At 42.1% G+C, this 23,308-nt stretch overlaps 1 protein-coding gene across 1 annotated transcript; it reads right to left on the bottom strand.

Moving 5' to 3' along the window:
* Window positions 1–408: 408 nt before the first annotated feature.
* Window positions 409–23,307, bottom strand: KLF3 (Kruppel-like factor 3 (basic)). The gene is given in 7 exon segments (XM_006779396.2): window positions 409–959; window positions 2,633–2,793; window positions 8,102–8,252; window positions 8,901–9,119; window positions 9,122–9,386; window positions 17,621–17,717; window positions 23,062–23,307. Coding segments are annotated over 6 exon segments (1,035 nt in total). The 5' UTR covers window positions 17,678–17,717; window positions 23,062–23,307; the 3' UTR covers window positions 409–777.
* Between the last annotated feature and the right edge of the window lies 1 nt (window position 23,308).

The raw sequence follows: 23,308 nt of genomic DNA, 5'->3' as shown, positions 1-23,308 counted from the left end.
TGATGAAATCTCACTGAAAACCCCTGGCTGGCTTCCTCCTCTGCCCCCTTGCTCAATGCCCCTTTGCTCCAACTCCATGCGATGCAAATACAGCCTCCATCCCTTGAACTGACAGATCACCTCCCTACGTCAACAACTCTAGCTTACCTTCCACTGGTGGCAAAGTCCTCCTTATTAGCTGCAGGCACGAGGGAGGGTAAAGGACTTAATGTCGATGAAGTGATAAATCCAACTTGACAAGCAAGATTGGTGAAGGATAATGGAAGAGCTGACTGTACTCGTCTGGAATCTTGCTGCCCTTCTAGCTGATCTGGGAATGGGGTCCACCCGTCTTTTCTAGGTGCAGCACAAAATGCAATCACAGGGCTCAGAGGTGTGACTGTCTCTGGCAAGGACTAGCAGGCTGGATACTGTATTTCTAACACATTTACTTTGACATCCTTTTGAGGAATACATGGACAAACGGACAACTGGTTCTGTTTGCTTACATGTTCCCTTGTTCTCATTACATTAAACTTATCTGTAAGAAGGGTTTGCTTAGCATCCCCGGAAAAAAAAAAGTGTTCACATTCTTTAGGTCTGACCCGTGGTAAGGAGGCAGGATTAGAGAATATTTACTACTGACCATATGGAAGTTTGACTGATATAAATTCAGAGATTCAGACCAGCTGAATCAAAGTTAAAATGTACATGTAAAAACTGAGTTAGACAACGGGAGGGAGGACAGAGAGAGCTGGGCGAGTGGGGAGCCGCGTGCCGAGGCGGAGACGGAGACATTCAAACTAGCATGTGGCGTTTCCTACGTAGGGCAAGGCGGTCAGAACGGGAGGAGCTGCGGTCACAGTCCGGACACTGGAAAGGTTTGATTCCAGGGTGTTTTCGGAAATGTCTTGTTAGTTCATCAGACCGAGCAAACTTCCATGTGCATCCTTCCCATGTACATTTGTAAGGTTTTTCTCCTGCAAAAAGAAAGTGAAAAGAGCTTATTATTATTTTTTTTCTGATAGAAAGAGACTGTTAATTAGTAAAGGCGGTAAAATTCAAATGTCTGAGCTCAAGCTCTTTACAGGACAAGCAAGAAAACATTAATTCTCTTTAAAAAAAAATCTGAAGTCTCTATCAACTGAAATATCTGTTGGGGATTTCAACATCATAGCTTTTGTTTAATGGATAATAACTATGCCTAAGTATAATGCTTTAATCCAGAAGTAGTAACACTGTAGTGATGCCTCCCCACCCTGTTACAGCCGGGTGTCTCCCGCCCCTCCTGTGGGGTAATGGTCATTTGCAGGTGAGGACAGAAGACCCTTATGAGAACACCCTAGGGAGAGCCATTAGGAAGACCCTCACAAATGAAAAGGCTGTTAATGGCTATCTTCCATGTTTAAATTAGTAAAAATAGGTCATGGGCACCACTAACTAATTTCCATCCCTCGTTCTCTAGAAACCTTATAGACTACCATTCCTTGGCACTTCGATGAGATATTCAGAATTTGTATTCTCTGCTTTGCAGCACAGAATATAAATGCTAAGAGGTATTTGGCCCACATCTGAATTGTTACACAAACATTCAATTTTGTCTTTTTAATCTCAGGCTGGAATCGGGTAGCATCCACCTCAGGGTTGTCCCATTAATCTCCTGGAGATGCTTTTACGAATCTATCTGACATAGGTTTGGTGACTGGGTGTTCCTCTAAATGCAAGCTGTAGGTAGGTTGATTTTCCCTGGCTTCCTTTCCCAGAATTCAATGAAAAACTCACTTCCACTGTGCTAGACACTTTCCTGCCCTTTTTTCTTCCAAATCCCAGAGTCTTCTGTTTAAATATAACTCATAAGAATAAAAAAAATAATCTACATCCTGAGTTAAGAACAATGTATACAGAGGCGAATCCCTATCACACTAGAATTTCATACTGAAGAGTCTGAGGTTGGGTCAGACGTGACCTATAGTAAACATTAATCACCAGTACTTACTATAATTAATCGGATTGTTTACAACATTTTTATACAATTTCGTTAAGATACTTTGCTACAAAATGTTGAAGAGCCCACGGAACAATTTCATGTTTTCTTCATCTATACAACAATTGTCATAAGATCTGGCTGCACACTCTGTATTCGAGACTGGGCACGATGGAAAATATTCTAGAACAAATATGGCAGGCAATCACACAGAAGTTCCCTCAGTTTTAGAAGCGAGGATTTACCCAAATTCAGCTTCTATAAACGGCTGCATTTGTTTGTTCTGCGTAAAGAGCTGGTTTTTACTATTGTGAACTGTAGTTCATTTGCCGTAATTCTGTACATAATTCTTGATGTACATTTGCCATAGAAGAGCCCATAGGAAGACCACATCCTGGTGAAATTGGCCCACAGTTAAGAGCACTCTCCCCTCTGTTCCACCGGGGGATCCATCTTCTTACAGCGATGACCTTGAATCTATTCTACTTATTACAAAAGTAAATCGTAACAAAATACTTCATTTATCATGACAGAGACATCTGTAAATGACTATGGGAGCTTTCAGATGCCTGAAAAAAAATCATTATAATAACCTCTGAAGGTCAGAACGTTCCACTTAACCTTGTAGTCTAATTCTTAGGAAGAAAGTGAGTCTTATATTTCTGATACCTGTATGTGTTCTTCTGTGTGCTTTCAAGTGAGAGCTTTTAGTGTACACTTTGTTGCATCCGTCATAATCACATCTGTGTATCCTTCGCTTCCTTTGGGTGTCTGGAGATTCCACAGGTAAAGGTCTCTTCCCCGGCTGTACTATGACTGAAGGGTGATTCCTGTGAAAGGCAACGTTAAATGCACAATGTTGAGTGGAAGGCTCTTCCTTTTCTTTAGTCTATCAAAAGCATTAACAACACTGGGCAAAAACAAACAAAACCCAACAAAATAAACAAAAAGAAATTAGCTGATCAACCCAAGAAGCACTGCTATATTCATTCAACAAACATTGAGCGAGCACCTACCATAAGCCAGGCACTGTGCTTGGCACCGGGACACAAAGATGAATAAAAACAGGGTTCCTGCCCTCGAGGAGCTCACACTCTAGGGGGAGACAGACATGTAGATAAGTAATGACAGTAAGAAGAGTTAGGTGCTATGCTGCAGGGAGGTGCAAAGTGCTAGAAGTCTCTGCCTCAATAAAAATTTGCCTGTTTATAGAATGTTGTGGCCCTAGGTAATGCTGGACACTCTACTACTATTCACAGGCTATCCTTACTTTCATGTATTGTTCTTTAGGGAAAGGTCAGATTCCTAAGTCTCAGGCAACCACACTGTAGGAGGTCAGCCCTCTCAGGGACCCCTGACATTCTCTCTACCTCCCTGATTGCTCTCGCCCAGACTCATATCCTGCATTTGCACACATCAAATCATGTTAAACATCATCACTGTGGACTTCTTTTTCAGAAATGTAGTTGGAGAGGGAAGGCAGATGGGGAAGAGCTGGGAAAGGTCTATAGTTTTCCCAGACTTCTGCTGATTAATGTAAAGTAATTAAAATTCCTAATCCATTCATTCATTTTAACCCATTCATTTGCTTTCCTAATGACCAACTACTTGAAACATTACAAAGTTATGTAGTTGGCCTCCAACTATAACAAAAGACTTTTCTTTTAAATTTGAACCTAATTCTGGGCCGATGGGGCTCAGTGGTTGAGCATCGACCTATGAACCAGGAGGTCATGGTTCAATTCCTGGTCAGGGCACATGCCCAAGTTGTGATCTTGAGCCCCAGTGTAGCATGCAGAAGGCAGCCAATCAATGATTCGCTCTCATCATTGATGTTTCTACCTCTCTCTCCCTCTCCCTTCCTCTCTGAAATCAATAAAAAAATATGTATTCTTTAAAAATTTGAATCTAAAGTTCTTAAGATGTTCCACATAACATATGAATGTTTTATACAAGTGTGCAAAGGGAGAAAAAGGTTGGTGAGAAGGAAAAAAGGAACTTAATGAGATTAAAAAAAGATAATAAATTTAATTATATAAATCATAAGGGAATCCCTGAAATGAAACTTGATTTTTTTTATCTTGGTTAAAATTTAAATACATGTCTTTTATCAGTAATTTTTTCAGGCATGCTAGGAAGCAACTAGAAGTAAATCAAAGCCGTATTTATTTATTTATTTTTAAATATATTTTATTGATTTTTCACAGAGAGGAAGGGAGAGAGATAGAGAGTTAGAAACATCGATGAGAGAGAAACATCGACCAGCTGCCTCCTGTACATCTCCCGCCGGGGATGTGCCCGCAACCCAGGTACATGCCCTTGACCGGAATCGAACCTGGGACCCCTCAGTCCGCAGGCCGACGCTCCATCCACTGAGCCAAACCGGTTTCGGCTCAAAGCCGTATTTAAATGACCTCTCATTTTCTCACTTTTATTATTAATTAGCAAAGAAAACCGTCACTTTACCTTCCTACCCTGATGCTTAGAGGGGCGATACAGAAAAACAAATGGCCAAGTTTAAATACATGGAAAAGTGAACATGAACTAGTGAGGGGGGAAAAAGACAAGACTTAAATTTTATAAATATACAAACAGAGAAAATAGAGAAGTGAGAAGTTTATGAACAGATATAGTTTTCTTTTAATCAATTTAAAATTCTTCAATGAAAAGGAAAAGGTTATCAGTTTATTTTTAACTTTCAACTTTAATTCCACTGATTGAAAATGTTTCATCTTCACTAAGAGACCTTCAGGAAATAAAATTCTGAGGAAAAAAAGTGATTAAATGTATCTCATATGCTCTGGGATACTGAAAAGAGTATTAGATGATTTTAGAAGTCTCTCCCAATTGTTAGATTTTTATGGGTTGCGAATCAGCCTAATAGTTTCTGTGCAGTAGTTAAGGAATGCGTTTTCCAGTTGCTTGTTGTGTGCATAAAGGTATGCTTAAGAGCTGTGTGCTCCAGCTTAAATCCCAGCTGACAGCCCCAGCTCTGGAGCCGATAGCCCCTGGGACCCTGGGGGCAAGGTATTGATATCCGCTCTGTGGAATAGGGAGGATGATATGATCTCGGAAGGTGGTTGTGAGTAATGTACACAAAGCATTTAAGAACAATATGTGGCCCGGCCGGAGTGGCTCAGTGGTTAAATGTTGTCCTGTGCACGGAAAGGTTGCCCGTTTGATTCCAGGCCAGGGCCCATACCTGGGTTTTTGGTTTAGTCCCTGGTTGAGGCACATACAGAAGGCAACCAATTAATGTTTCTCTCTTCCTCTTCCCCCTTCCCCTCTCTCTAAAGTAAAAAATATTTTTTGTTAAAAGAGAACAATATCTGTTCCAGATGTAAATCTACTCAATGGTAGCTGTTCATAATTCAAGGTTCTGAAATCTATTTGTAAATGTAGCCCTTACATTGTTTAATTTCATGAAGTGTGTTGTTTTGTTCTTTTAATGTCTCCACACTGGGTCAGGAAATCTCTATACCAGCCAATAGCTACCTCGAAAGGCACCATCATTCTGAGGGTGGTGAGCAGCCCCATCTCTAAAGAGCCAGATGTTAGAAAGGCTGAGGCTAGAGATCAGGATCTTGGGATCTCACCCTTCTTGGTCTCCTCACTACTCATTTTAAAAGAGGCCGTTTGGGAACATTACAACCAAGAAGTTAGAACAGCTATTAAATATCGGAGACCTGGTCATTGTTTTGAGCTAAGCCGACCTCTCGAGTTTGCTACCAATCATATATACAACTAAATGGAACAACCTGATCCTTAAGCTGTTTGATTTTTTCTTCTTAAGCTGTTTGTTATACATTCTCATACATGCAAATATACAGCAGAAGCAATTTGATATACACTTGAGTGCCTTTACAAATAATTCTAGAGCAAGTAGTTCCATGGCCAAGCAAATGGATTTCAAAGCTGTGTTTTGAAGTCTGCCTCTAAAGAAAGGTTTTCTTGAGGCAAATATTGGGGCTGCCTCATCACAATGCTACTAGGCGCTTGGTTTCAAATGATTCCTTCCTGGCTAGCTGGTTTCCTATGGGGGCTGCTACTGGGCACACTCCAAGACATTACTTAATCACATCTGTGAGAAAATCACTTGAAGAGTACATGTCCCAGTTGTGGCTAATCTGTTGAGTTTTTTGAGAAGCAAAATGCATTCTTAGGTCAGCATTAGACTAAGCATCTTGCTCATTAATCATTAAAAGCCATTCAGCTTGAGATCATCCAAAGAACATTACTTAAAATAAGAAAGAAGAGAAAAAGTATTTTATCTTCAGCAGCATTCAGGGCACAGCATATTATTGCTTTCAAATACCCTTCTTCCATAATGCTCCACACTGTAATTCATAATAACCTGGGCTTTGGAATAACCCCTTTCAGTCCATGGATCGCTCCCTATGTGGGCAATTGGCTTTAGAGCATCTTTTCCATCATCTGTGTAGGAACAATTACAAGTGCCAAGTCATATTGCCAGTTACCTTGCCAGAGACACCCGTCATCATAAAGAAAAGCAGCAGTGCAGCCTACATGATGTGTCCATTTTGGATAGTTTGTTTTCTCCTTTCACTCGAGTGCATGAACAGATGCAGTCAGCTAGATACGGGTTAAAAATGGCAGGAAGAGCCCTCATCCGGGTGCAGGAGATCAAGCCCAGGCCCCTCTTGCTGTGAACTGTGTGATTACAGGCCAGTTATCTAATGTCTGGCTCCTCAGTTCTCCATTTCCTGTCTCTCATATGCTTGTTGTGAGAGAATAAAAGTTGGAAAAGTTTCCTTTGGGGGTGGAGGGGATGCAATTTTGAAAAGCAGTAATGTACAAGTCCATCAGACACTCTACTACCGATGTGGCTGGGCAAGAAAATTCATTCTCCACCTATCAGCAAGTATATGACAACAACAGAAACTGACTGTGATTTGGTTCACTGGGCAATTAATACGTGAGCTACTATAAGGGCATCTACTTGGGTTGAATGTGGATACGATTATAATATTTGGAATTCCAGTAAAATCAGAGAATTCATATTCTGTTGCAGAATAAACTGTTTAGGGGAGAGGGGTAGAGAAGATCAAGCAGCCCGGTGGGCAGAACATGTGTTTAAGTTGGAGAAAAGTGAATTGGGAGGCAACTGTTCCCTCGGAACTGGGAAGCTGGCCACTAGGTCCAATGGGAAAAGCACCAGAACACAAGACAATGACAGCAAGAAAAATAATTACGGCCAATAATGAAAATAAAGAGGAAAGAGGCAACAAGATGAAACGATTAGCCCAAGGTCATACGTATGGTAGGGAGCGGAGCTGGGATCCAAGATGTCAGACCCAAAGACCAGTTTCTGAGCTACTTCAAACACAGCTTCCAGTGTCATCACTGGTAAGCTTCAAGGTTACCTCCAGTGGCAATCCCATCAGTGATGTCATTTAACTTGTGTGTGGCACTGTCATATTACAGCAAGTCAGACGTAAAACAAACCACCGTTCAGGTGTTTGGTTGCTGACCAACACTGCCTGAACTTTCCCCTCCATGGCAGTCCCAAAGCAGACGGAACATTCTAGGGGCAGGCAGGATTTAAGCGACTAGAGAATAAGCTGTGTCCTGGCTGGGCTTCTCTGAGCTACATGGTCAATTTCTGTTGCCACCACTTGTTTACAGGACTTGTGTTGGAGTGTCTTTCTTGGGCTTGTGGTTGGCCTGAAGATTTTAATGCAAGACATTCCTCATCCTGGAGACAGGAGACTCTATTGGAAGTGACAAGTAGGAGTACGACATAGGTCCATATGGAGTTTTCATGATCCAACCTTGAATATTTAGAACACCAGATTCAATCCACGGTGGGATTAAGATTCTGGAAAAACTGTGTGTGCAGTCTGGAAGAGTGAACAAATAAGATAAAAACTATATGTGTGGTAAGGTGGCAAAATCATGGGTGACCAACTCAGTGGTAACTGGAAGTCATTGTCATAATGCTGTCCGTGTAACAGAGCATTGTTTTTGGAGAGATCCCCTCATCTTGCCCCGTGGCTGCCACATGCTACAGGGCGTTCCTGGCAATCCACACACCACACCTTGGAAGCTTGGGCTTCCATTCCAGGTCCCGAGATGCATGCTGCTACGCAAATGCTGGGTAGACCTAAATATACTTACTCTTGCAACAATGCTTGCGGGGGGGACACTGAGTTCATTAAAGGGGGTGACATTTCTTCAGGATAATAATCTGTCCTCTGTGGTTCGATCCCCGGTTCTATTTTAATTTTTTTCTGTAATATAGGCTTCTCATATGATTCAATTACAGGTACTAAAAAAATAAAAATAGAAAAGTCACTGTGTGTACAATATACCAACTTCAGCTTATAAAAAAGCTTATCGCACAGGTCCCATCTGTAACACTGATGTGTGACTATTATCTGCCTTTGGCAAATCAGAGCAGCAATGAATCTGAGGGGGTTCTTGTTTCTCTGGCCCATTATTTTGCCAGTAAGCAGTGTACCTAGGAAACTGGACTTTTAAAGACACCAGCCCCCAAATGATTCTTCCTTATAACTTTGTATTATCTCACTTTAATCCCAGTCTTCTGCCCATGACCACTCAATAAACAAGGTGCTTTTAATAGCCCTGAGTAATCACCATGCTCTAAAGGTATTTATTAAATGCCTCTTTGCACCTAGAACCGTATTGGCATTCATGAAGCAAAATGTAAAGTCAAGATTCTTGTCAGCCCGAAGTTGACAATTATATAGTGAAAGTAAGCATTTCATAGCTTTAAACAGACAGCCTGATTCTTGGGAGCTCTTCCAGTATCAACACTTTAAGGCAAAAAACACACACACAAAAGGAAATGCCCCAGGCAGACTCTAAGTGGGATATTTCCTTCGAAGAGCTTGGCTCTGCTTCCTTCACCCTCCCCAGGCTGCCTGGTGAAGACACAGGAGATTCTGAAATTTACCTTGCATGCTACTGTTCGAGTTTTCCATCTCCTCGGACAAGGACACCATGAGCGGCTGCTGGAGGTGACTGGTGTACATGAAGGGGACGGGCTGCACCACGACGGGCTGTATGACCGGCAGGATCCCCGGGCTCCGAATTCCGTGCCTGGACAGGGCGGCGGCCATCACCGGCGGCATGGACAGCGGCATGCTGAAGGGCTGCACTCCCGGGGCCGGGGTGAGTACTTTTCCACGGGCGGGCTGGACGATGGCATGCTCAACCCGGGCGAGGCTCTCCGGTGCGAGGACTGGAACTTCAGTGAGGAAGGAGAATTCCCAGCTGAGGGCGGTGAACTCCGCTTGTTGACGGTCAGGTCCACCGGCTCCATCTGCATCCCGTGCGACAGGACTTCCGGGGTCTGAAAGAACTTGTCGGATAATGGTGTGGAGTAGATGACTCCATACTTGCTGGGTTTTATGGACTCCATGTAATTAGATGGGTACGACTATTGGAAAGGAAAACACAACACGAGAACCGCCAAATAAGTACATTTGCTTCAAACACAACGTAAGATGCAAAATTCTTACCAACAACAGGTTATGAAACAGAAGCTTTAGGGGCTTTAATCATTAGGAGTCAGCGTTGGGGTTCACCAAGAACCAGCCAAGCCAAGTAACCTTGTTGCTTTTCTGATGGAGCTTCTTAACTGGCAGGAAATGCCCTCTGGGCACTGAACATTTCTCATGATACGCTTTTTATAACCTGAAGAAATAGCGCTGCATGTGGGCTGGAGCCGCTGACGAATCCATGCCTGGGACATCCAACAGCCCTGATTTGCCCGGGACTATCTTGGCTTTAGTATTAAAGTCCTACGACCTAGGAAATGCCTCAGTCTCAGGCAAACCAGGATGGCCGGTTACCCTACACGCCTAACACTGAAGGCCACCCACACTAGGGTAACTATGTCCTTGGCTCCAACTTGTTCAATGGTCTACGCACAGTTTGAATGAAGGTGTAGAAGATGACCCGATTTATACATTTGTGGATGACACAGAACTGTAAGAAACAGCTAATATAATATGACTCAAATCAGGCCACCTGATGCTCGAAATGAGGGCGGTCCAGTGTTCTCTACATCTTGCTCCCTACTCTCAAAAGCTAAGAAGATATTGGAAGAGAGACAAAATGGTTTGTTTCCTCCCAAATCTAAGATCTGTCCTACAATTTAGCTACTTTACCCTCAAACACCCTTCTCTCTTCTAATATCAGGATGACCTAACTCATCTGCCAGCTTTCAATATAAATAAGTCACCACAATTGCATATTCTGGCTCATGTTCTTGGCCATGGAGTTCACTAAAATTGCTCCATTCCTTAACTATAATTTAAAAATGAGTATTTGCTGTAGAATGCTTTAGAAAATTAAACACCAGCCATTTTCTATACATGCAGGCATTTTAGGGAAATTTTCAATAACCACATGTATAGTCCTCCTGCAGAAAATTACTCGTATTTGAATCTTTTACAGTGAAAGTGATAAAAAATATACTGTGCCTCTCTTCCAGCTCTTTTAAAAACATTTTATTCATTTATTGTGTTTTAATAAATAAAATGTTTTAGAGAGAGGAAGAGAGGAAGGGAGGGGAGAAGGAGAAAGAGAGAGAGAGAGAGAGTTATTTTTGTTGTTCACTTACTTATGCATTCATTCATTGAGTCTTGTATGTGCCCTGACTGGGGATTGAACCCACAACCTTGGTGTATCAGTCTTCCAGCTCTTAAATCCTATGTGTTTATGATTCTGAGGCAATACTAGCTCCTGATGCAGCTGAGAAAACCCACCAATGGGGACTTGTACTTAAATGACTGAATGCACTGTTAATTTCTAAGCTTCCCCAGACACTCCAGTGGCCACTATTGTGAGTTACAAGTCATTGTGGGGTAGCAGTGGTTTTGACGGGGCTTATGACAGAGATCCCACCCTTTCCTCTCTGGGTCTTGCTGGACGGCTCTCTACCTGGCTACACATCAGAATCACTTGTGCTGTTTTGAAATGCAGACGCCTGGCTTCTACTGCAGGCTGACCGAGCATGGAATATCAGGGGAAAGGTCCTAGGCAGTATTTTCAGTTCATTGGATTTTGATCTTTTAAGTTTCTCATCTTTAAGATTAAGTACTTTTTTCTTTCGTCCTTTCTTTATCCATATCATCATAATCTGTATGGTCTAGAACCGTGGCCGGCAAACTGCGGCTCGCGAGCCACATGCGGCTCTTTGGCCCCTTGAGTGTGGCTCTTCCTGAGCCTTAGGAGTACCCTAATTAAGTTAATAACAATGTACCTACCTATATAGTTTAAGTTTAAAAAATGTGGCTCTCAAAAGAAATTTCAATCGTTGTACTGTTGATATTTGGCTCTGTTGACTAATGAGTTTGCCGACCACTGGTCTAGAACAGTGATGCCTGTGGCCTGGCACCCAGTGAACATACAGTGCTTTAAAATAGGTGTTTATTTAAATGAATACGAAAAAATTTTTTTTATAGTAGTGATATAATGTTCCCTGTTAAAAAATTATGTTAACAAAAGCAATCCTATAAAAGAGGGCAAGAAATATTACTAACTAAATATTAGCAGTACAGGTGCCATCAGGATATGGCAAAGCTCCTCCTAGAAGGCTGTGAGGCTAAAATCAAAATTGGATTCAACGAGGTAGCCTATGTCTGAGCTTAAACACCCTGCAGCCCTATGGTTCCCTTCTCTTTTCTCATACAAGGAGTGCACTAAATGGGCTTTGATCCTCCTAATCAGGGCTTCACAAATTCACTGGGGACCTTGTTAAACTGTAGATTCTCAATGACTGGGAGGTGGCAGAAGGTGCACAGACCGCCTTTTGAACGGCACGGCTCTCAATAACAGATATAGAATAAAAATACTAATTTTTAGTATTAAAATCTGGTATATCACTTAAAAACAATTTAAAGAGGGGAGGGAAGAATATGCATTAATAAATCTGCTTAAAAGCAAAGACATGAAGGAAATAAAATCAGGAAATCCAAAATATATAAATTGTTGTTTTTTAAAACAGCTTTGAGTTATGTATAGAGAATCAAATGAAGAAAAGACTATTTCTAACTTTCTTCAGACCCAGGCACCCCACAAGGTGTGTGGGCTCCAAACATACAGCAATATTAACATTAAATATATTTAAATTGAAATACTGAAAGAGGCACAGGACTCACTAACAAAAAATATATTACAAACTGTGTACAATGAGGGTTTAAGGAAGTAATTAAACACGGGGGGCGGGGATGTTCCCTGGTTCTAAAGTTTAATCTGCTTTACATATAATTCTCTAAAGTGCAGAAGCTCTGATACTAGAAACAAAAAGTCAGGAGATGGGAGGCAGCATTACTTGACTCTACTCACCAAAATGTAGCTTCTCCCTTACTGTCAGCCCTATTTTTCCAAGAGCTCCCTATGACCTAGATTTTAACGCCAAGTTATTGGCAGCTCCATAGGAAGCAAAACGAGGACACGCTTTTATTGCTGTCATTGCTGGATTTCTCTATCTGTGGGTGAGTTTAAGGAAAGTAGGAATTTAGGACCCGGGAGATTGGCAAAGTTAATAATATTCCCAGGTTTCTCACGCCATAAAGGAAAAGAGACAGCCATACAGAAAGCCAAGTATTCTAAACACGATGCAGTTTTGCTGCGCGTCCGCTCTCCAGCGAATGACCCCTGCGCCCTACGCTGACTGTGGTGTGGTGTTTGTGAGGCCACAGGGCTAAAAGTAAGGAGACACCTTTGGGCACACAGCGGAGCACACGAGTAACTCTTTCCAGCCCGGCCGCCTCACGAAAGGGTGAAGAAATGTGGCTCCTCAAACTGCCTCACTAGCACATTTCCTAGCAATGTCTATCAGAGCCTTCAGATTACTGGGGTGGAGCGCACAAGCTACTGCCATCAGCTCGCAACAACCCGGTGCCCCACAGTGGAAGGGCTAATGCGGGGCTTGCTCCGGGTGTGCACACCCTGGTAAACAGTTGCTCCCTTTCTGTTCCAGACCATTCCTGTCTTCTAACTAAGCAATGCAAATAGGCGTGGCCACCCGGGTCCCTAATCCGAATCAGAGGCAAGTGTAGAAAAGCGCCTGTGGCCACTGAAGGGCATCCAATGCCACCCTCCCCTCCCCCTTCCACATGCTCAGCCCAGGAGGCTCCGTGTGCTGGAGCCCAGCAGCCTGAAGACAGGCTCACGCAAGGGATTCTCCCCCTCCTTTCATCGGGGGTGGGGTGGGGTGGGTGGTGGTAGTGGGTTTACTTTTCGAAAAGAGTTGGTTTGGGACACTTTTCCAAAGCTATCACTTTATACTCAAGGAAGAATTTCAATAGTTCCTTATTTTATTGGGAATACTTTTGGTGAGGTTTCCATTACAAGGGAGTTAAAGTGGATAAGTCTCTATTTCACTATTCATGAATATGAAAAAGAAGTGAACATCCGTGACAGGGCGATGGCAAGTCAAAGGAATCTTCATACAAAGGGTGGGGCTCCCAGGGCAGAGAGGCGTGGTGCGTGTATAAACACACTCTGGAAACTGCAAATGTCATGCCTCTCTATGCAAACACAAGCAGAAAGCTCCCTTTCCACCAGGCACGGGAGAGCCGTGAAAAGTTCCTGCTGGGACGGAGCAGAGGAGCTGTGAAGAGCTTCTCAGTCTGTCAGGAGTCTGTTAGATAACAATTTTCATTTAAAAAAAAAAAGGGAAAAGAAATGTACTTTCTTCAAAAGTAACCTTCCTGTGTAGGAACAGAATAAGAAAGAATACTTTTTAAAAATCTGTTTTCTTTCTCATCTCCTGAGTTAAATTCTTTAACTTTCTTTGGAAATGAATGGGTAAAAACAATTCCTTCACATGCACATTTTACATTCATTTACATGACGTCTACGGTTTATAAATTATAATCTCCAATTTTACAAATAATAATAATAATAATAATAATTTTTTTTAAAAGGCTCAGGCAGCTGCTGGCAGTTTTGCCAACTTTGCATTGAGAGTAAGTAGCAGAGACCCAGGCACAGACCTGAGCAGGCAGGGTCTCCTCTCCTGATTCTTGCACCTTCTAATAAGACAGTATCACGCCCTAACCGGTTTGGGTCAGTGGATAGAGCGTCGGCCTGCGGACTCAAGGGTCCCAGGTTCGATTCCAGTCAAGGGGATGTACCTTGGTTGCAGGCATCTCCCTAGTAGGGGGTGTGCATGTTTCTCTCTCATCGATGTTTCTAACTCTCTATCCCTCTCCCTTCCTCTCTGTAAAAAATCAATAAAATATGTTAAAAAACAAAAAGACAGTATCAAGCCTGACTATTTGCCTCAAAGCACAGGATGGTAGGAAGGCTTATATGGGGTAAGTCAGAGATGACATTTCCTCACTTTCTCTAAATTATAGCAAAATACCAAATAGGCAGATTGCTTCTGCTACTCTTTCATTTTAAGAAAAAGGGGGGCAGGGAGGGAAGATAAATCACCATAAGATATTTTTATTCTATGTGGAATTAAAACAAAATTTCTCTTACAAATTATTCTAAACTGCCTTAATGTTTAAAACATAGACTTGAATAACCAAAGACTTCAACCTTCAGATCAAAGATGGAACTAAGAAGGAAAAAAAAGGAATAAAAAAATAAGAAATTAGGTTTCATACACTCCACCTACAAAGGCAGGAGAGATGAAACTTGAAGATTTAAGAGTAAAAACAGCCTGGATGGCGTGGCTCAGTGGTCGAACCTCGACCTATGAACAGGAGATCACGATTCGATTCCCTGTCAGGGCTTATGCCTGGGTTGAAGGTTGCAGATTTGATCCCCAGTGAGGGGCATGCAGGAGGCAGCTGACCAATGATTCTCTCTCATTGTTGATGTTTCTCTCTCTCCCTCTCCCTTCCTCTCTGAAATCAATAAAAATATATATTTTTTAAAAGAGTGAAAACAAAGGCTTATTTAATTTTGTTAAGAAAATAATCACAGCACCCTAGTCTCCAAATTTTTCAGTTAACTGAGATTTCACTGAATTAAAAAGGAACTTCACTGTGTGGGCAGACACTAACTAATTTCTGTGAGAGTTAGCTGAAGTTGCAAACTCAAGCATGAAGGAGAAAATGACCATTATTTGCAAAAACACTTCTATATATTCTAGGTTCATGTATTAATCTTTAGGTGCGTTTTACTTCCTGTTTTCAGTTAAGTGCGTTTTCTTGCGTTTAATTACATCATAACTAACTTAGCACTGCGCAGCTTCATTCTTAGCTTGAAATTAGGCTCTGGAGCCCTCCTATTTCCATGCTTGCTTAAAAGCAATGGAAGTACACTGAATAGTAAAATGCATCATTGATGGTTCTGCATCATTTAGAAAACTAATCATACTCTCCGGTACTAAAAACCTATTCATATTTCAAGGATGTAATTAATGGGAGAAATTTTACACCTTAATTTTCCTCCAACGTGACCATGCCATAGTTGGGGGAAGGGTTGAGGAATGCGATGACAGCACTGAATAACATCAGAAGTCAGTTCGCTGTTTTAATAAAATTCTTCCTGCCCAGTTTTCATATTCAGACACTCAGTTATCCAGTTATTATGCTGGAATGTAACTGTTATTTCCTTTAAAGCCACTCTGACTTAACTTTTCATTGCACCCAGTGATAAACACTTCACTGGCTTCGTAACAGCCATGGCAACTCAGTTCCAAGGGCCCCTGACTGACCCCCGTGTGTTGTATAAACATTTCTGGCAGGAACCTCCACAGCCAATGCATAAGGATGATCTAATTTTGCAAGCGTGTCATTACCAACCTTCTCATATGCAACTCAGGCCAAGTTTCCCCCCTTGTGAATATTTTTCAAGCCCGTGAAAGGAAAGAGCAAGATAGAGTGAGAGAATTGCCTAGTTACTTCATATTTGCTAAACCAGATCCCCTCAAGTCTAAGCCACTCCCTGCTTTGCAGTGGGACACACCTTTCTGTTGTCACCCAGGTCCCATAAACACTTGGACTAATTACTAGTCTCCCGGTGGCCCAAAAGCAGCATCTAGAAGATTCCGGCTCACAGAGGGGCCAGCTGAGCACTAGGTGCTGAAAAAGACAAGGAACACAATTCCCACCCACCCAGACTCTTCCAACTGAAATAAAATTCCTCCTCCCCGCCAAGTTCTTTCTTTCACTAGCTTCTCTCCAGCCATCTCTCACACAGTCATAGCTCCACATCGCTGTTGTCATAGTTTCTTCAAGCAAACCATTTTATTCTTAATACACTTATTTTTACATGTAAAAGGACTGAGCGGTTGCTATTTTATTTTCATCTTTTAAATCAGCTCTATGGAACACACCCTAAACACTATGCGACCCAATGAATATCTTTTTCTTTCACTATTAAAAGAAGGAAAACCTCCAACATGTTTGAGAAATTCTTCTATAGAATAAGGGTGGTGATCTTGAGTTAAAAAAAACCCAAAACACCTCTAAGTCACCTGTATCATATTCTTGATGCTGATTTCTTTTTTTTTTTTTTTTTTTAAATATATTTTATTGATTTTTTACAGAGAGGAAGGGAGAGAGATAGAGAGTTAGAAACATCGATGAGAGAGAAACATCGACCAGCTGCCCTGCACATCTCCTCCTGGGGGTGTGCCCGCAACCCAGGTACATGCCCCTGACCGGAATCGAACCTGGAACCCTTCAGTCCACAGGCCGACGCTCTATCCACTGAGCCAAACCGGTTTCGGCAGATGCTGATTTCTTATAGGTACATTCAGATATTGCTTCCTCACCATGGTAAACACTGCCCACAGGTTTTGAAAAATAATGTCCCTGAGTAGGAAGCCGGGCTGAGCAGCTGGCCCTGGAGGGAGGCCACAACTTGACCACCATCTGTGAGGCCTCTTAGGCCTGCATCTCGGCTCTATGCAGCGTGGAGCTACAGCCCTTGGATGAGACAGCCTTACAGCAAAACTGAACATCGACCATCGATGCCATGGCCACGCCAGAGAATGCCATCGGGATCCAGAGCAAACACTGGAGTTGTGTGCAGAGGTTTGCCACTCGTCTGGGTCGTTCCCTACGGGAGGCCCAGGCAGGTGAGAGGGAGGAGGCCAGACTACGAGCGCCAAGGCCATGCCATCGAGGGGGCCTAGCAGGCACAGGCTGGGAGCACAGCCCCAGGCCAGCAGAGGAGCCTGGGGAGCAGGATGCCCTGTGACTCCCCGACCCCATCCCTCTGGGCTTCATCATTGTGCTTTTGTTCATTTTTTTCTATTAAAAACAAAGTAAGTACATTCAAAAAATTAAAAAATATATAATTAATTAATTTAAAAATGTCCCTGGGTGCACATTAAAAAAAAATCAGTCTAGCCAAACTTTTTTTTTTAATGCTTTGACCAACAATCCCGAAAGCTCCAACTAAAAACTCTGGAAACGGAGGAGTTTTTGTAAACCTACTTCTGTGGCCCAAGTTCTGTGCTGACTGTATGCTGAAGGATGTGGGGCACAGGCCTGAAGGAAGCATAGGTCCCATTTATTGAAGGATGCACAGTGGCTAGTAGGGTATGAACCCCACTGACTACCGGGGCCTTTGAAAAATTTACCTACCAAATGCCTGTTTAGTAACCAGTAACCTTAAGGAATAACGTAACACATGACAATAGCATTACCACTTGGAATAAAATAAGAAAAGGTTCGATTTTGGAAAACTTACCACCGAGACAGGGTCCATGGCCTCTTGCTTGACAGGAACTGGGTCAAACATGAGCATTCTTTTAGTTAAAGCTTTCTAGGGTGCTCTGGTGTTTGGCCTGGAAAACAAAACAAAGCGTCCATCTAAATCCCAAGGTTACTTTAAATAAAAACTAGTAAAAATAAAACATAATATTGCTCGCCTCCCCTTCTCTGCTCCCTCTTCTCTCCCGCCCCCCCGAATGGCTGGAATTTGTTTCCCTTACCTATGAAAGATGCCATTTTGTATAATTAAAACCAGAATCCATGGTCATAACCAGATGAGAGCCAACTGGCATTCCTAACTCAAATACATAAACCCGGACATTTCTGGAACAATAGTAAAGCCCTTTCCAAGCAGTAAATCTTAAGACTGTAGTGCAAACTCAACAGAAGTTCACATTATCTATGAGTGTCAAACACTTTTCCTTACAGAAAAATCAGGGGTGGGGGAAAAGGCAAGCAAAAAGAAAACCTAGAACCTACCATCATTAATATCTTTGCTTTTAACCTTACAAATTTTTTACATGGGATTATAGTATGCCCAGAATTTAGTATCCATGATTTCACTTGACAATTTATGAGGAGAATGTTTCTTTTCGGTAAGCATGGTTCCATACCATCAAATTCAGTATGCCACATCCGTTTATGTAAATTATCCCCTTTTCCTGGGCACTTAGGTTGCACATCCTTAATTTTTAAAGTAAGTTTTAGTCTTGGGTGACAAGCAAGGACATTTTCCAAAGCATATGATATACCACCCAGCAAAGATACTGTATTATTTCCATCAATAAAACAGAACCCGTTTCCCAATCCCAACATTTCTACCAGCAACGCGTGTTATCACTTAAAACAAAACAAAATTCTGCCAATTTGCTAGTATCAAAATGGCAAATTATTTTTACTCTAAATGGATTTAATTACTGAATTAAAATTTATCATTTGCATTTCTTCTTTTAAGAAATGCCTATTCAGGTCTTGAGTCCTCAGGTCCTCCCCCTCCCCCAACTGTTATTGTTTTCTAAGCACTTTTTATATGTGAAGAATATTAGCTTGCATTCACTCCCATTCTTTTGCAAATTTCTCATGAGAAAATCAGACACTCTAGCCAGATGCATCTTGTCCTTGTTCAGTCTTTCTCTTCCCTGCTTCTAATATTCTGCTCGTTATCCACGTATTTTCTTCTTTGTTCTACACTAGTCCACTTGTAGCACTAGTCCACATAAAGCCAACTGCTCCCTCACAGGACACAACATTCAGTCTGCTCAGTCCCCAGCCGCACTTCACAGGTGAGGGAATCACCGCCTCGCTACGACTCAGATCTTCAGCTATCCCTTCAGGCACTTACTATCCAAGTTTGGTTTACATGTTAGAGGTGAAGTCTTTATAGATCACTTGGTTTGGGTGGAAAGTGAACAAGTTCTAGATTGAGTTCTACCCGAAAGAGCTGTACAGTCCCTGGTTCACGATTACTTCCTATGTCTTAGCATGAAAACTCCCCATCCCCATCCTACCTCCTGACAGTAATGGGTGGTTTGCTGGGTCCATGCCCTATGGGTTATACTAAGATAGCTCCACATACAATGATAAAAGTAACACCGTGTTGTTCTTGCGTTTCATTGCGTCCTTGAAGAAAGCCTCTCCTGGGTCTCGGGACAACCCGTGAATATCATTTTTAATTCAACATAAGGCCCCTGACTTCAAAATCCTGTTTTCCTACATCATAGGCTGTACTGTAATCTGTGAACATAATCTGATACCAGGGTGCTCAAATCAATGGTGCTACCAGCGTGCTCACGTCTGCCGGCAAGAACACACCCCAACCACCAGTGAAAAATGGATGATTTCATGATGAAGGATGAAAACCCCTTTTGTGCTTTGAGATCTGTTATTAACCAGTTCCCAGCGTAGCAGCTGTACAGATAGATGTTTCTAAAACTTGCTGTCCAGTGTCCTATACTGGACCTTAGACAAAAGATATGCTTATAGCAATGAGGTCAGATAATTCAGCAGCTCTGACCCATGGCTGGCCACCCCTCCCCCAAGCCTTTTAAATGGAATTAATCCTTATAGATCCACCCACTCCTCTGACAGTACCTTGATGCAAATCCTTCTAAATAAAAGCCCTCAGATTCTCAGGTGTCTAAGGAAAAGAGCCCAGTCAGGAGACGCATGAATTGCATCTAGCCCTCCCATGGGGCAACTCCTTTCACATGTAAAAGGACATCTCTTTAATCTACTTCCTAAAGTCTGTACTCACAATGTTTTAGGAAAAGAAAATTAGAATTAAGACAAAACAAAGCAAGCTCTACATAGTTTATACCAATAGATATGCACTCAAATTTTTTATATATATCCTGTTCAAAGAGCATTGGATTTGTTGGTTCCAACTTCTGGAACACCATCAGGCATTTGCCTCTTTGCTAACATGACGTTTCAGAAGTAGTATAGTTGCTATCACCACCCTCTTCAGTCCTCTGTGCTTTATTAGAGGTCACCCCCCCCACACACACACACCCTAAAAAACACCCCCAGATTAAAGTCGCTGTAAGAGCTCACAGCTGCCTATGTCCTCCGTGAGATCTCATTAAGGGCCGGGTCACTTTACAACTGCACCACAGGAAGAGCTTCCCAGCCTCTCCTCACCTCACCTGCACCAGCTCCTCCCAGTGAGAGCAGCACACTGGACGTGAGATGATGGGCTCTGGAGTTCATTTTGGTTCAAATGCTAATGCCACCATTTAGCCCATAAAGCCTTAAATCAATTTTCCTAATGACCACTGAACCCATTTAGAAATGAATTACACATCAACCTGCTCGCTCTTGTATCATTTTGAGACATTACTTACGTTACTTTCATTCTTTAATTTTTATGTTTTATCTAAATTTAAGGATATTAGTGCGCTGCAAGACTTGCAATCCTGAGAGAAAAGTCGAATACAAAGCATCTGTTTAACCAAACCTGATTTACTTTTATTTTAAAAAGAGCTGTACATGGATGTCTCCATTTCTTCAGACTGTGCCTTAGAGAAACTCAGGAGTGACGGAGGGAATATTAGTATTTCTCATTATGGAAGTATTTCAGCTAAGAAATGAAGGAATGGGAGGAGATTAGAATACCTCATTTCGAAACTCCTAACTAAATAATGCATCACTGGATAACAACAACAACAAAAAAGTCTGTGCAAAGTTCAAATATCACTAGGAACAGAATCAAATCTAACAGCACATTGTTCCCTACGTGGTAGCTTCTAAAATGACCGGTTATGCTTCTAGTGCTAGTCGCAGGATAGGGTACAAGATAAAGGGCATGCAAACAAAATGATGTACCCTAACCTGTTAACAAGGGCTTCCCGGGAGTGGGGGTGGGAATGTGACAGCTTTATATACACCTGTGTGCCAACTTTAGAGTGAATTCTACAATTAAAACTTTCAATAAAAAAATGAGAGGGGAGGCTAAACTAGAAGGGAACCGGATTTAGGAAGAGAATCGAACATATGAACACAAATCAGGATTTGGTTTATTTGCGAAGAGCCTGTATACCTGGACCCACTGTGCTTACCTCTGGGTAGACAGACCACTTTGCCACTACTATAGACCATCTTTGGGTCAGAGAAGAGCGACCGCACTGTCTCTAACGTGCCTTCCACAGAACTGAGAAGCAGCCGGAACACGGGAAGAACTGAAGTCTCTTAACTTAGTGGCTTTAGTTCCCCACCAGCAACTCAGTACTCTGGGGATGTTACCATCATTTTTAAAGAATGCTAAAAACCACAAATTCTGCAGAAAATCTGTTACACAACACTGGCAGCAATTTTAAGTCCAACCAGTAGGTGGCGCCCTCCGACAGGTATTATAGACTAAGATACTGGCAGCAAATTGAGTTTGCCAACAGTCAGGGTCTTTAAACCTAGTGGGTTTTAAGCAGGCTCTGGAATTCTGTTAACCATTTTATGTGGGTATCACAGACACGAGGAGGCCCCAAATGTGGTTCTGTTTTTTCTCACAACTATTTTCCAATCATAAACACATTTACATCTTGGTTGTATGTTGCCTAGCAGAAAGATATACTCAACTAAGCAATCCCAAGATAACAAAACTGCTTCAAAAGAGAAACAAAAGGGCAAAACTGGTTTCAAAAAACTTTTTAAGTTATTGAGGTGCTTAAAAGGAAAAATATAGAAACATCATCATTGCCAAAATAATTTTCCATAACTGGAGCAAATGTCATCTTTCCCAACTATGTTATTTTGCTGGGAAGGGCCAAGACAGCTGGGTTTTCCTCCGAAAGGAAGAAACACAGTTTTCTTCGACTCTCTCCACTTTTATTTCTAACTTTTCAGATGTTGAAATAAGGGTCAGATTTCTACCAAAATGGAAAACTGCATGATTATGTATTAAAAAGCTTCAGTGGATCATTTACACGATATTTCAGAAGTAATATAGTTGCATGTCATCACCTTATTCAGGCTTCTGTGCTTTCTGAGGGCACAATGTGCTACAGAGCTTAGAAACACACACAGCCCTTAACATACCGAGGTTACGATTTACCAAATCTCCTTTCAAAGTTGCTTGTCTAGAAGATAGAGCATGTTTATTACAAAAACAACTTTATAAATGACTGCCCCTTCTTTAGATGGGAGAGTGAGTGAGTGAGTGAGAGAGAGAGAGAAAGAGAGAGAGAGAGAGAGAGAGAGAGAGAGAGAGAGAGAGAGAGAATTGAGAATATGAATGCGAACAGAATGTGTGTCTGAAGCAGTTTCTTGGTGACATAGCAGGTTTTGCCTCTGACATTCTCTCTTCTCATCTTTTTGTTGTGCCTTCTCCTCCATATCTTTATTTCTTTCCTTATATCCTCAAAGGGTCCCTGCATTATCCTTCCCAGCCCAGCCTGACCTGACCTAAGGCTCCAAATTCTCTCCCTCCCTCAAAGCAAACCTGTTTCCTAGCTGACCTCAGCCAGGTGTAAGAAAAACAGTAGAATCAAATCAACACATCTTCTGTAAGTGCCCCCTACCGCCCTCCACACCCCCAGCTTTTAACTCTTTCAAGCATTTGGATGTTAAAGGAGGAAGCATGTTTCTCCCCCCACTTTTTTACTCCCTAAAGGAACTTCAGGGGGAAAAAGAAAACCTAACAAACCAATCTCCGTGGGGTGTGTGTGTGTGTGTGTGTGTGTGTGTGTGTGTAATTCTTGGCCAGGAAGAGGACCAGACCAGGCAGACAACATCCCTGTAGCTAAACTTCCTTTCCAAAGAAACTTTTCTTTCTTCACTTCTGTACCCAAACTCTTTAAGCTCCCAAGGAGCTGAATACTTAATGGCAGCTGCTCTGGCCAGACACACGCGGGGCCAGGCAACAGATGTAAGCAGACGTTTTGAAGTTGGAGGCTCCTTCCAGAACCGCCGAAGGCTGGCACCTACCTGGAAATGCGTCCCGTTTTCATATCACTTGATGATTGCCACCTACCTCAGTCTTCTCTTAGTTGGTTCGAAAGGGAAAAGAAAAAAAAATCCACGGAGTATTTCTAAATCTTTGCCCCTCATAAATTAGTTATTTTGCATCGAAATGCTTTGTAGATGGGAAAGAAGTTAATTATTTAGTTTCAGATTAAATATAATGATCCAGTGAGCAAACAATCCGCCCTCTCTCCTCTCTCGGCTAACAAGC

This window comes from Myotis davidii, unplaced genomic scaffold, assembly GCF_000327345.1.
Source record: "Myotis davidii unplaced genomic scaffold, ASM32734v1 scaffold235, whole genome shotgun sequence".
Classification (NCBI taxonomy): Eukaryota; Metazoa; Chordata; class Mammalia; order Chiroptera; family Vespertilionidae; genus Myotis; species Myotis davidii.
This window is presented reverse-complemented; position numbering and strand designations above follow the sequence as displayed.